This window comes from Aphis gossypii, unplaced genomic scaffold, assembly GCF_020184175.1.
Source record: "Aphis gossypii isolate Hap1 unplaced genomic scaffold, ASM2018417v2 Contig00433, whole genome shotgun sequence".
Taxonomy (NCBI): Eukaryota; Metazoa; Arthropoda; class Insecta; order Hemiptera; family Aphididae; genus Aphis; species Aphis gossypii.
Window position 1 is genome coordinate 345 of NW_026083103.1, and position 14320 is coordinate 14664.

The following is a 14320-nucleotide window of genomic DNA, read 5'->3' on the forward strand; positions in this document are numbered from 1 at the left end:
GATCTGCAATTTTAGACGTTTCGAAAACTTTTATGTATGATTTTCATTTTAATGTAATGAAAAAGAAATATGGTAGAAAAATTAGTTCTTTATATTCGGATACAGATTCCTTGATATATACCATTTAAACAAAAAAATTTTTCGATGATTTAAAAAATGATTTATTGCCATATTTTGACACATCTAATTATCCTAAAGACCATTATTGCTTTAGTGAAATTCATAAAAGCCGACCAGGATTCTTCAAGGACGAACTTAAATTAATAATTCTTAAAGAATTCGTTTCATTGAGACCGAAATTATACTCTTATAAAACCATAGATAATACTGTAGAAAAAAAAGCAAAAGGTGTAAAAAAATATGTAATAAAAAACTATATGAAATTTATTGATTACATAGAGATATTAAATGTTTTTATCAACTATAGACCTATTGAGAAAAAACAATCTCACAGAAACATGTACTTTATTCAATCGAATAAACATGTTGTTCATTCAAAAACAATGAACAAGCTTGCTCTCAGTGCCAATGAAGATAAAAGATATATTATAATGAATGATGGGGTAAATACATTGGTGTATGGTCATTACAAACTCACAAAATAATTTAATAATAAACTTAATGATTCAACAATCAGTATAAACAGCGTTATTTAGCGGTATTATACAACATTCAACAGCTTTATTATTTTCATTGAATAAATTTACCACTAGGAGCGGTATTATACAACAGTATTATTATTTTTCATTGAATAAATTTATCACTAGATAGCTCATTCTGTTAATATCGATTGCGGATATATTAATTTTTTTTTAAATAGACTACGGAGTACTAGGAGAACATGTGAAATAATTAATTTTACTTGATAAAAAATATGTATATTTTTTTTATTATAAAAATGAATCATAAATTTAAAAAAATCTTTATTTTAAAATATCTGATGATGTAATTCATGAAATTTGACTCGAATCAAAACGTAGCTATTTAACAAACATTTTATTCCCAACTTTTTTTATAATACATTCAACAAGGAAGGTGTTTGGAAAATCAGTTAATTTAATTTCCTGCTCGTAAAAACCACCTAAGATTATATTGTCTGATTCATCTTTTTTAGTTGATAAGTTATTGGATTTGTCTGTAAAACTTTTGAAACTGTAAATATTTCCGTTGACCAATTTGGTGTATATCCTTTACTCAATATATGTTTATACTTGGATATTTTTACTTTGTCATTAACTTTTAATTTAAATGTATCATTAAATTGTGTATTAAATTTAATATTGTTTTTGTATCCCTTCGAGCTTCATTCGGTGTACATTTGATTGTTCTTTGTTTTGTGTTATTATAGTTATGTATAATTTTCGATATTGTATTATATGAATTTCATGTACCATTACACTTGCAAATTCTTTAGCACTTACAGCCGGGTGTTTTGTAGTTAGAACTTCTGAATTAATAAATAAAATATTCTTTTAAAAAAATTACTAGACTATAGTTTAGTATACATATAGTGAGTATGGATCATAAGTTAATGCATCTGCATATAAGTTGTTGTATAATTTTCTTCTTTTTTTTTTGTACTCATTTATGTAATTTTTATGATTTATGCATATTTTGACGTTTTTAGTACCTACTTGATTTATAAGCCATAAATTTTATTCAGACTAATATATAAGAATGGATTTTATATTTGTCTGTGTCAAAACCAAATTGTTCATATTATAAAAATAAATTATTATTGTTAACTGTTGTAACAATAATACATTCATTTTAAGATTTTCTGTACTATTTGCATACCTACTTAATTTAAAATATTTGAGACACTATTCTTAAAGTTTCTAAATTTGAATTAATAATAACTATCAAAGGAATGGTGTGAAATAATAATTTTACTGTTACTATTTACTACTTAACTTGATATTAGTCGTTAAATTCATTAATCTTATGTTAAGCTTTTTGGAGATATTTGTAATTGAACATTTCTTTAATAATCGTCTAAGAAGAATTAATGTTAATTAATTTTAGTTAATTAGTATAATCACTAATCACTTATGAGTCAGTAAGAAAAACATAGTCAAATATTGTTTTCTTTAATTTTATTTTATTTTGGTAGAATAATATTTATAAGCATCAAGGACGATTGTTTTAAATGTACTATTTAACGTTTTAATATTTTTCATTCCATACTTTATGAGTAAATACATACAAATATAATTAAATAATTAGCATACGAATGCATATTTTGAGGAATTTGTACTATTTTCAGAATAGAGCATTTAATTTTAATGAAATATGTATAGTTGGAATATTTGAATTAAATATTTCATAATAGTGTTATAAACTTTTTGAAACCTTAAAACCTTCTCTTCAATTATATGTAATGATATAATATACCTTGTAAGTATTTAAATATATTTGTTCTAGAAAAGTTGAGTTTTTTTTGCCATTTGTTTCTCTCCCAAACGCACTGAATAATAATTGAACATCTTTTGATATTATTTTAGGAATCACTGCCTTTATATTATCATTAATTTTTGCCATCCCTTTGACATTCAGAATCATAAAACATTTCTGAAAATTAAAAGGTAAACTTATAAAAACGAATTAATATTTACCATTTTTTTTACAAGTTCATTATCAATTTCTAACTATTTATCGAATTCTTGACAATGTTCCAATGTAGTTTTTGGCAAACTTACGATTGTGTGGTCCTTTAAAACAGAATCAACTTCTGTAGAACTATTATTTATTGATAGTAGTGATCTAGTTATTTTAGATTCTTCTTGGATTCGATACTCGATACTCCTTTTAAGCGACTCTAAATCAGATTTCGATACCGGCAAAACATTATCTGAAATAAAAAGTATCATGAATACATCACTATTTTTCAGAGACACTGAATGTAATTATATTCTAATTTATTTAAACCTGAACGACCACATGTTGGACAGTATTTTTTGTTCTGATTAACTATAACTGTAACAGGACATATAACATTATTAGATATTAAATAAATATAGTTATCTGGTAATAACATTGTAAAAAAAATTACTATTACAAATGTACAGCTTAACCAAAGGAACTACCAAATACTTATAGGTTTATATATATAATTGAGGCATTCTAAAGCAAAGTCAATCAACTTCGAAAAAAAAAAGATAATATTTGAAAAATATTCACTTTTCTAATCGAACCATGCTATTTTAAGCAATTTGAAAAACAAATTTAATTTATCTGAATTCCTCAGTTATAGGATTTACCTATGTTACCACAAGAACGGTCTCTTTTTTTCAACAATTTTTTCCAGTCGACTTTTTTTTCTGAGTAGAAACAGAAGACGATGACGAATCAGATGATGATGTATAAGACTGTGACAAATCTATATTTGTAATAACATAATAACAAAATATTATACATTTGATTTAATGTATACATATCAAATAATTCAATTGAAGAAACTACCTTGAAATAATGATGGTTGATTTTTGAAAGTTGCTGGAATGTCTTTTAAACTATTTTCAAGTTTATTCCCAGATAGATGTTTTGGATCAGACTCACATTCCGAACTGTCTTTGTCCTCAACCGCACTACTTAATACAACTTTATTAGAGAAGGCTTTATTCATTCGCCTGACACCTTGCTCATAATTTCTTAAAATGTAATAAAAGATTAGGTGGAAAACTAAAAAAAAAAAGAAACTTTTATAGAAGTGAAGAAATAAAATGTCTAGTTTTATATTTTTTATTTTTTGAATTTTTTCCAACTATGAAACTCAAATAAAAAAATATCATTCACAGCATTTTTATCATTTAAAATAGTTAAATAATTTATAATTAAATATTTAAATTAAAGATTAACTATATAATTAAATATAACTAGAGTTTGCTAATATGTTTTAGCATTTTAAATTTTAAATGTATTCTTTTGAATAATGCATGGTTATAAATAAAAGCTTATAGTTCATTAAATACTAATTTTATAAAGGTAGTTAAATACCGGCAGAGTACGATTGCGCATACAACGTTGCCAAATTTATTATTGTTTTTAAAATTTAAATACAGATACAAATACATTAATTCAGAAACTAAGAATGATACAATATTTAAAAAAAAAAAAACTATCATTAAATTTACTTAAATAAAACAAAATAAAAAAATGTAATAATCGAACATTTTTTTTTTAATTTTGAAGCCCTGATACCTATTTCCAACTATAGCCAAATAGGTACTTAAGTAAATTTTTTGGTGTTTTATTATTTAAATAATGTTTGTGTTCAATTTTCAGATTTTCGATTTTCCTTAATTCTTTCTTCGATTTTGGTTTAATAAAATTATTCGTTTGGAAAGGGTTAATAATAACTTTTTCTGCCTGAGTTTCCATAAGGGTAGTTAAAACAGCAAATATCGGTGAAAAACAGCATGTTTCCAGCCGGAAAACTTCTTTTATTGCTTCAATAGCATCAATTTCAAAGTTTATGTGTAGTATTTTAATTTTAAAAAATAGTGATTGTTTTTCGCGTATACTAATTAAATATTTCCATACATTAATATAATTATTTTTAAGTTTATCTACTATAATCTACTATAGTATCATACGGATTTACCATGGACCAATGGACCTATATATTTGGCAACGTTGCTTAAAAGTAAAAATAATATAGCGCGCGCAATCGTACGCTTAAAAAGGTACCGCTGATAAGGACCACGCGCAATCGTGTCGTGCCCTCAAATACTTATGTATACCATTCTAATTAAGTTAATTAAGGTCTTACTTACTAGCTTCTGAAATTATGCTGATGCCAAAGCCTTTCCAAGGTTCTTTATGGCAAGATAAAGTTTTGCTCATCTTATCAATTGTTGCATAATATTTTTTATCTGGATATTTACTGTGTAATAATCCATTCTCAACATATGTCCATGACAAGGGTATGAGATAAATGCAATCTTTACCGTCGGCTGTTTTTTCGTCAAATTTTATAACAGCATGTGTTGAGTTTTTCTTATAATCCATATCTGTAACCAACCATGGCATAGTTTATAATATATAAAAAAAAATGATAATATTAAAAGTAAATTAAGTTATAAAAAGTATATGTATACCTAATACATTCACTTTTGAATGTTTTCTTTACAACTTTTACTCTTCAACTTGTTGATTTTTTTTTTTTTTTTTGGTTATCTACAATATTAACGATATTATAATAATAATATAAATAAACATTTGAATTGAAGAGATTGAAATAATTTTAATTACAATAGCTGAGAAAATTCAATAAAAACTATTTTCTTAAACATTAAAAGTATAGTTAAATAGCTATAAAAAGAGTATAATAGTAATAATATAATGAATTGTGAAGTAATGTAACTGCATAACTCTGATTGCGATTTTCAAAAAGAACACATTTCTTTTTTATATCATCTATTAAAACAACTTTTTTATTTTTACACAATCCTCCCAACTTCATAATTCCAATTTTTGTTGAATTGCATGGATATTTGAAAACATCAATGACACTTGTGTACATAAACCCATGAAAAAAAAAATGTTGTTTTTTCTTTATTCTTACTATGCTAAAGACCTTGCCAGAATTCAATTTAACCCTTAACTGTATGATTTTTTTTATTTTTACCAAATTATTTTTTTTCTATGCATTATACCTCTGGGAAAATAAGGAAAAAATACTTTAAAAAATCATACTTCTTTTTTTCAACTTCAAAAGCTCAAACCTAAGTCTGGTTGCATGAATGCAACTATATGCGTCTGGCGTACACTATTGTACAGTGTACACCGTTATAGTATGTTTCAAACTAGAGTAGACAAGCATATAGCCAAAGTGCATGTTTAAATTATTCAATTATCTTAAATTTATCTACAAGCTACACTAATTTATAATACAAAAAAAAACCAAATAATATGAAAGTTAAAATTTTTTTATTTAGAAAAATAACAATAACATAAACTCAAGTGTTTTACTATATCAAAAACTTGAACATAAAAAAATTAATACCTATTTAGTGTAATGCTTATTATGTGTAGGTAATATAAAATAAAAAACAAAAACTACTTTTTTCCTATGAACATAACAATTCATATGCCTTGGAAAATTTTCATTGTAGTAATAAAATTTAAAAATAAAATGTTTCCTTTATGGTTTTTGTTATAATATTTAGAAACAAAACAGAAAAAAAAATGAAATTCAATACAGTTTGTTAGTTAGGTTAGGTTAGTAGTATGGAATTTTTTAAAACAGTTACTGTTTTTGGTAAAACATAAATGTTTGTTGCATTTTTTGCATTTAACAAAAGTAATTCCTTTACAACTGGGAAATTTCCACTTTTTCATAATTCATCCCAATTAGGCCAATGAGAAGACGCATCCAAACAAACCGCATGTGGAACTGTACTTATATTTATTTTTCTATCTGTAAGATTACTTACAGGTACTAAAGGTCTACCTCTTTTTGGAGTTATTGGTTTACCCTGCTTACATAATATCACAGCTAAGTCCTCTCTAAAATCAGCTAAACTCATAATATGTTTATTTCCATTTTCGGTTTGGATACGTTTATATAATATCCAAGAGTTAGTTACATCCAACATATGATAAAATAACTTCATATACCATTTTCTGGATTTGATACGTATTTTGTACCTCCCAATGTTAGCATCTAACAAATCAACACCGCCCATATGCTTATTGTAAACTTCTATTACATATGGACAAGTGATGTTTATTGATTTTTTTTCTTTTTTGAAAAAACGTTTTACTTGTGAGGTTGGATTTTTACCAGCATATGAGGATAATAATGTTACTAATTTATTGTCTTTCCACATAGTGGCTCCTATTTTTTGTTTTTGAATAACTGCTGTGCATTCAGCTATTTATCCTCTTTCTTTAGCAAACATAGTTTTATCAGATGGTAGGAGAGCATTTTTTAAGCGATTTCTCCTCACAGTTCCAACACTATGAATACCCATTTTTGTTAGATAAACCATCAAAGGTATAGAAGTGTAATAATTGTCATAGTACAGTTTGTAATTCAAATAATAAGGGATTACACCGGCCAGTCTAGCCACAAAATTTGAACTAGGTCCAAGATCAGGTTCATTATCTAACCGTAAAGAAGGATCATTCTCTTGACCATTGTAAATTTCTAAATTATAAGCAAATTCTGACACTCCTGATATAATATAAAGTTTATAACCCCATTTATGGGGTTTCATTGGAATGTATTGTTTTAAAAAATGTTTTGCCTTGGTAGCACACAACTGTTCATCGACAGACAATGTTTCTTCCAATGGCACAGACTGAAAACGTTTTTTTAATGTTTCTAAAATTGGAAGTATACGGTATAGGTGGTCATGTCCAGGTTGATTTACAAGAATGTTATTCTGGTTGTCGGAAAAATGAAAAAAATGTTTTATTTTTTTCAAACATATTTACTGTCATAGTACTTTTTATGATATAATTTCCTACATTTTCTGACCAATATTTTCTAATAGATGTATTTTGATGTACAGTTGTCATGATATAAATACCTAAGAATTTTTTTAAATCAACTTCATTTATTGCTAACGGTTTATGGACATCTTTTTGTATACTATAAATCAATGTTTCTTCACAAATGTGTCGAAGTAGATCATTAGTAAAGAAATAATTAAACAAGTCTAATGTTGATGTTAGAGATAAAATATCAACTGGTAGATCACAAATCTCTTTAAATTTCACACTGTCTGATGACAAGTCCATTGAATTTTTGCACCATTTAACAGATGTGATGGGAGTAAAAGTTGGTTTTCTTTTAGTAGAATGTCTATGAGAATTAGATTGGTTAGAACATGCAGGTGGTGTATCGTTGGATATAGATAAATCAATATTTGTATTGAGAACTTCTATATTAGTGTTACTTATGTCATTGTTTTAATCATTATTTAGTGGTAAATGAGGAACATTTATCAAAATAGTACTATCATCATTTTGAAACAGTTCCACATTTTCATCGAGAAAATAAATAATTGTGATCATTACTACTCTCAAAATCTTTTACTTTCTCATACCCACTAACTGTTCATCAAAATCTCCTAAATCCAGATCGTCTTCAGATTCGTCTGGAATATCAAACAAAATATCGTCGATTTCATGATCAGGCAAAATACTACTACTTTGAATACTATTACTATTCATAAATAGTATTTTAAAATTTAAACTTTTAAACCCAAATGTTTAAGAAAAAAGCAAATCAAACAAAAGAAACAAAATACATATTACGAAATAAAGAGTCGTGACTGTGTTTCAAATTTCAATGCAACGACCAACACGACTGATTATCACAGTAGTGAGTAGGTGATAAGAATTCAGAACGCGTATAGTTGCACCAATGCAACCATTAGTTTTTCGATCAATTTGACGTTGTAATTGGTACGAATAACCGAAACGACAATACTCTACCAAAGTAAACACATGTTACTAACCAAAATATTTATTTTGGCTATATGTGTACAACGAAATTGATAAGATAAAAACATGGCCTCACGATAATAATTTATACATCTGACTAATGATATTTGAACCATGTTTGTAAATCTAAAATTTACTAATAATGAAATATGTATCAACTAATTTATAGTAAACTACCCATAGAATATAATGGTAGGATTTATTATCACTTAATTTAAAAAATCCAGTTATTTATAAATGATTATATATTCGGTTGCACGAATGCAACTATAAGCCATAAAGGGTTTTAAAAATGTTGTTAGGTTTTGATGAATTTAACTCAATTTCACGTAAAATTACGCTTTTAATTTCTCCTTTAGTTTTATGTGTAATGTCAGGATTCATTATGAGCAACTTTTTCTTATATATACCATTCTTTTTAGTCTCTTCTGGATATGATTTCTGCTCAGACATTTTTCGAACTAACTGCTCAAGAGGTCGACTTCTTCCTCGAATTAACCTTTTAATCTTACCCAGAAAGTTTTCGAATGGAAATGCAGATATTGCTGACAAAACCATATTTTCATGTACAACATCATCGGCCAAATGTATTAAATTATGACTATTCATAATTTGGGAATCGGGACCGTAAAATGATGGAAGAAGTTCAAAAAACTTCCTCAACAATTCTCTTGCATAATTTACATATTCAATACACAATTCAAGGTCGTTTAATATTCTACATGCAACAACTAAAAGTAAAAAGTGCTTGTACATTTTTTTAGGTAAAATTTTAACTAGCACTAAAGCTCCACAGTAGTTTAAAAAAAACGGAATTGTGTTGCTTTCCAGTAATTAAATGTGGCTAAGTCTAATTTTTTTCTCTGGAATTCTTTAGGTATAAGTTTTACAAATACCTTTAAAGTTGAATTTAATTCTTGTATTTTGCATCGATGAAGTTTGCATTTACGGTTAACACGCAACTTAGTCCCGAGTAATTGTTGTAAAATCCACTTCATAATCCCAAGGTACAATAAATGCATAGAATCCAAAAAAACACATCTAACAGGGTCAAATTTTGGTAAATCTAGTAGCCAAGTTCTCCCATTTTTTGATTAGTAAAAACTAATCAAATGATACTCAGGTTGATGTTGCCTCGTAAAACTCTTTTTGGTACGTAATTTGGACTTAATGCTGGGATACAGTGATACACCCTTTTTTTATTAATGGTCTTGCCTCTAGTTTCACAACGTTCGCATGCGCAGAATCCTCCATGGCCTTAACATTTTTTGATATAAGATCTGGCTGGTGTGTCGCAAGACAATACAACAATTTCTATTTTAAAATGTCTTTGTCCAATAATTAAGCCATTTCGGATTAAAGTTATTGTTTCCTCAACAAAATCTTCTAAGAAATTATTTACATTTTGAGGTTTAGAATCTCCACTAAACACAGCCACTATAAATGGATTTGACTCATAATCATTGTGCAAAATAAGTCCTAGGATAGGCCAAAATTGATGGCTTGAACTATTATATAAGGGTAAGCCATCAATGTTGAATAGTATGCGTATTAGGGTGGTTCTTAGTTACATATGAAAAAAAAATATTAATACTTTTAATCTCGCACTCCCTCATTTTGTTTATTACCATAGGAAGTAATTTGGGTTAAATTTGGGTTAAATTTGGTCATGATCACTCAACCCCTTCACGTGCCCCAAAACTTTACATTTATCTAATGCTGACGATATTTTCACTGTCATAATTTCTTTTCTACCTCTTTGTTTTTTTGAAAAAGAACATGGCATTGGTAAAGCACTAGTTTAAAAAGATGAACCCGGTAAAACATAATTTCCGATAAAGTATTCATCATCTTGGTTTTCTTCACGATCTGTATTACAGGCCAACAAAATTTCTTCATCATTAAAGTCAGATTCTATAGAAAAAAAAATAGACAATATAGATAATTTATTACACCGAATATTTAATAATTTAATTAATAATTACATAAAACATAAAATTCACACTTCTAAGTTAGATGGCAACTTACTACCAATACTTTGATTGAAATCATTTCCAATCAAATATATCAGAGTACGATCTCTAAGTTCATATACTTGAGTCATCATGAAATATGTATTCATTTTGCTAATAAGAATTAATAGCACAATAGCTATATAAATTATCAATATAATAACAATAATGTAATTAATTAAACGAACGACACCGAGTTAACGCATATACTTATTTTATAGTGAATATTTTGTAAAATACGAGTCAATCTACGAGTTATCTTTCGTGTGGGTACAGTGACAAATACAATTGTTAATCAAGCAATTGTACTTTACAGTAAAATAAAATTTGATGTTATTTATCAAAATTGTATGAAGTATTGATAATTTTATTTCCAAAAATAAACCAGATAATTGAATGAAAACTACGTTGTATAGTATTTATTTTATTTTATTTTTATACAAGACATTTTATCATACCTCTAACCGTTCGTCAGATATAATAACCGTAATAATAAAATTATTACATCCAATATTTAATGTTTTTTACATATGTAGGCTAAGTGCTTTAGTTTTAAATTTAAGTTAAAAAAAAAACTGTAAAACTACCATCCTTGGCTATTTTTTTAACCCTTTTAGGGTACGTGAAGGGGGTGAGTGGTCATGACCAAATTTCACCTAAATTACTTTCTTTAAATTAGATAGTTCAAAAATAAGGACCACCCTAATGCGCATGCTATTTTCAGTATAGTCATCAGTCATAATACCTTTAAACCCTCTTCGATACCGAAATACACATGTTATTTGTATTCTTCGAACTTTACATTATAATTATGTTACCATTGGACTTCGTTTGTAACGAGCCAATTGCTGATTTTGGCAGATCACAATGATTTTCAGATCGAAATATCTGTAGTAAATTTTCAATTATTTTAACTGTCATGTTAGTTCTGAATTGTACAGCAAAGTTACGTAACTTTTCGCGTAAACTGGACACAATAGCCGTTATATTTTTATCAAAATGATTTTCACTGTTGTCCATGTGTGATGAATGCTGAGATGATGGTGAAGTGAGAGGAGACTCATAGTGTAGTAAGCTGGTATCTGGTGATATATTATACTAAAGAGACGAATCGAAGATATTTAATAAGTGATTTGAATAATTGTTGCTATCATGATTTCTGGTATTTGTATGCTGAGAAGGGCTTAATAAATTGTTACTGACACTATCAACAGAAACATCCATAGGCATTTTCAATGACAGATTGAAATTTTCAATTTCATGTTGTTCAAAGTTTGGCACATCACTTCTTGATGTTGATACTTCAGCCTCAGCACTTTGTTTTTGGCGATATTTTTTTAGTCGATAGTATGCAGCATTCATTTTTTTTCTTATACAATTAAAGATATCAATGAACCTATTGAAAACATTTAAATTTAAAAAGGGTATTTAAAATGATGTATGTTTTGGTTTATTAAAAATGTGTTAAGTCTGGTTTAATATAGGAACATACCTAATGTTTATTATTTTACTTAAAAAATAATTAATTATTACAATTTACAATTATATTACAAGTAGATTATTATTTTGGTCATATTAATCGAGTACCATAGGTATCTTATATTTTTAGGTTATGGTTATTTTTATTTTACTCAATTGTAATTTAATGTCAAATAGTGAAAATGAAAAAAACCTTTAACTAGAATTATAAGCTTGAAAATTGTCATTTGTTTTATTTTCAGTATAATTTTCTCAATATTTTAAACATTCTATTTCTCCTTGAAGAATAAATAAAAATAAAAATATTAGCAGTGACGGACTACACTCTTATTTTGAAGGAAGCAGTTATAATTGTTTGTATATACCCACCCTCACAGAGACAGTTGTCAGATATAAAACAACTACATTAAATGAAACAAACTGTTTGACAGCAACATTATTCCAAAAATGTTTAATAAAATGACTCAACTACCATAATTTAATTAAATGACGAGACTATCAAAGTTGGCCACATTAACCTGCCACTATATACAGATACATAATATTACCAAAATATAATACATAGAAGTACCTATAACCCTAGTCCCTACCTCTATGCCCTATGGTAACTACTAGGCATTCTACTAGCATCATGTATCTACATATTATTAAGTACTAATATTAAACTGATCAAAAAATACATTTAGACTTGAAACCATTTATATTTTAAATAATAATCAATGATAGGCACTACCTACCTTCAAAATTTCTATAATTATTAAGTACTCACAAATTAGAATTATGACTCAATTTTTCTAATTCGGTGAATTTTTTAAGAAATTAAAAAAACAACATTGAATTAGGTAATTTAATAACTGAACATTGTTATTACACATGTGATAGGTACCTTACAAATTATAGGTACTTTAACCATCATTTCACCAAAATTATCATGTTTGGTATTTGAGATCTATAGGTAACGAAATCTATATAAATGTATATAGTAGGTAGTTACAATTAACATAAATTATAAATAACTAATGACTAATGAGTAATAAGAAAAGAAGATAGGTACTTACCAAACAATGTATAAAACCGACTTAGCAACTAGGTGGCTGGGTTGTTGATATTTTTTATAATATAACATACAAATATTTATGACATAAGAAATTAATAAATTACTGATTAACAACAGCGGTTTTGTTACATTGAAAAGGATCTTTCTACGTCCGCCGAAGTTATCGGGGCGTATTTCATACTTAAATAATTATCTAAATTAAGATTGCTACTTGATAGATCGTCATCGCTTGTGGTTTCTCCAATCAATACTTGGTTAATCTTTTTGATATTTTCCCATCCTTTGTTCTTCGATATAACTTTATTGAATTTATCCAAAATCAATTTAGGTATTTCGCCATTGTATTCTTCGAGTTTAATCTGTATATTATTCACAATACCTACACTTTTCGATAGTAATACACCTAAAACATACACAATATATTTTAATATATAAAACATGTAAAACACATAAAAAAAATATTTGTTACCTCTTGTTTCTAGTTTTGTAATTGTGTCAGGTAAAAATCCAAAATTAGACACAATATACATCAGATTACTTTGTATCGATGGAATTTTAAAAAGTCTTTTAGCAGCTCACACACATTCAGATTCTTCTTCGAATTCTTCAATTATAGATTTTAAGTCATTGAAATGTGTACAATAGTATTTAACTGCATTAATTCATGTACCCCAACGTGTAAGTATCGGTCTAGGTGGATAAGGCAATTCTGGATATTTTTCTTTCAGAACTGCGATTCTCTTAGGACATTTTAAAAATGTCTTTTTCATTTCAGAAATTAACTGGTCTACATTTTTATTATATGCTCATACTTCTTCACAGACGTTATGACATGCATGAGCCAAACAAGTTAAATAAATAATATTTGGATACAAAGTTTGAATTGAACTACCCGCTTTCTTCATATAAGGAGCCGCGTCAGATATAAAAAGCAAAATATTGAATTTTACATTAGTTGGCCACAATATATGAATTGCTTTGTCAAATAGCTGTGTAATTGTACTACTATTTACCTTATCTAAATAGTCAGTGTGAAGAAGATACAAATTTTCAGGACTTTCTGGTTGTAGAATTCCAACTATTATGTTAGCCACGTTTAGGGCGTTCTGAATCTGTGGTTTCGTCAATACACACCCATATTTTATGTTCACCTACAGCGTCACGAATTTTCGACAAAACCTCTTCATAGCATTTATCAAAGTAACCTTTTTGTAATGTCGATTTGCATGGAATATTTTTTGTAGCAATATTTTGATAAAAAAGATCTAAAAACGTCATTATTCAATTTATTCATAGGGATATTTGCCGCAACCAA

At 27.2% G+C, this 14320-nt stretch overlaps 1 protein-coding gene and 1 pseudogene across 1 annotated transcript; both read right to left on the bottom strand.

The window, feature by feature from the left end:
* Positions 1-1391: 1391 nt before the first annotated feature.
* On the bottom strand, positions 1392-5010 carry LOC126554117 (uncharacterized; annotated as a pseudogene).
* A 1328-nt stretch (positions 5011-6338) lies between these two features.
* On the bottom strand, positions 6339-6833 carry LOC126554121 (piggyBac transposable element-derived protein 3-like). Its single transcript, XM_050209224.1, has one exon. The coding sequence runs from the start codon at positions 6831-6833 to the stop codon at positions 6339-6341; it is 495 nt and encodes a 164-aa protein (XP_050065181.1).
* Positions 6834-14320: the final 7487 nt, after the last annotated feature.

Bases quoted from the DNA above. Each gene is read 5' to 3' on its own strand.
- LOC126554121 (XM_050209224.1), bottom strand. From the start codon at position 6,833: ATGTGGAAAGACAATAAATTAGTAACATTATTATCCTCATATGCTGGT.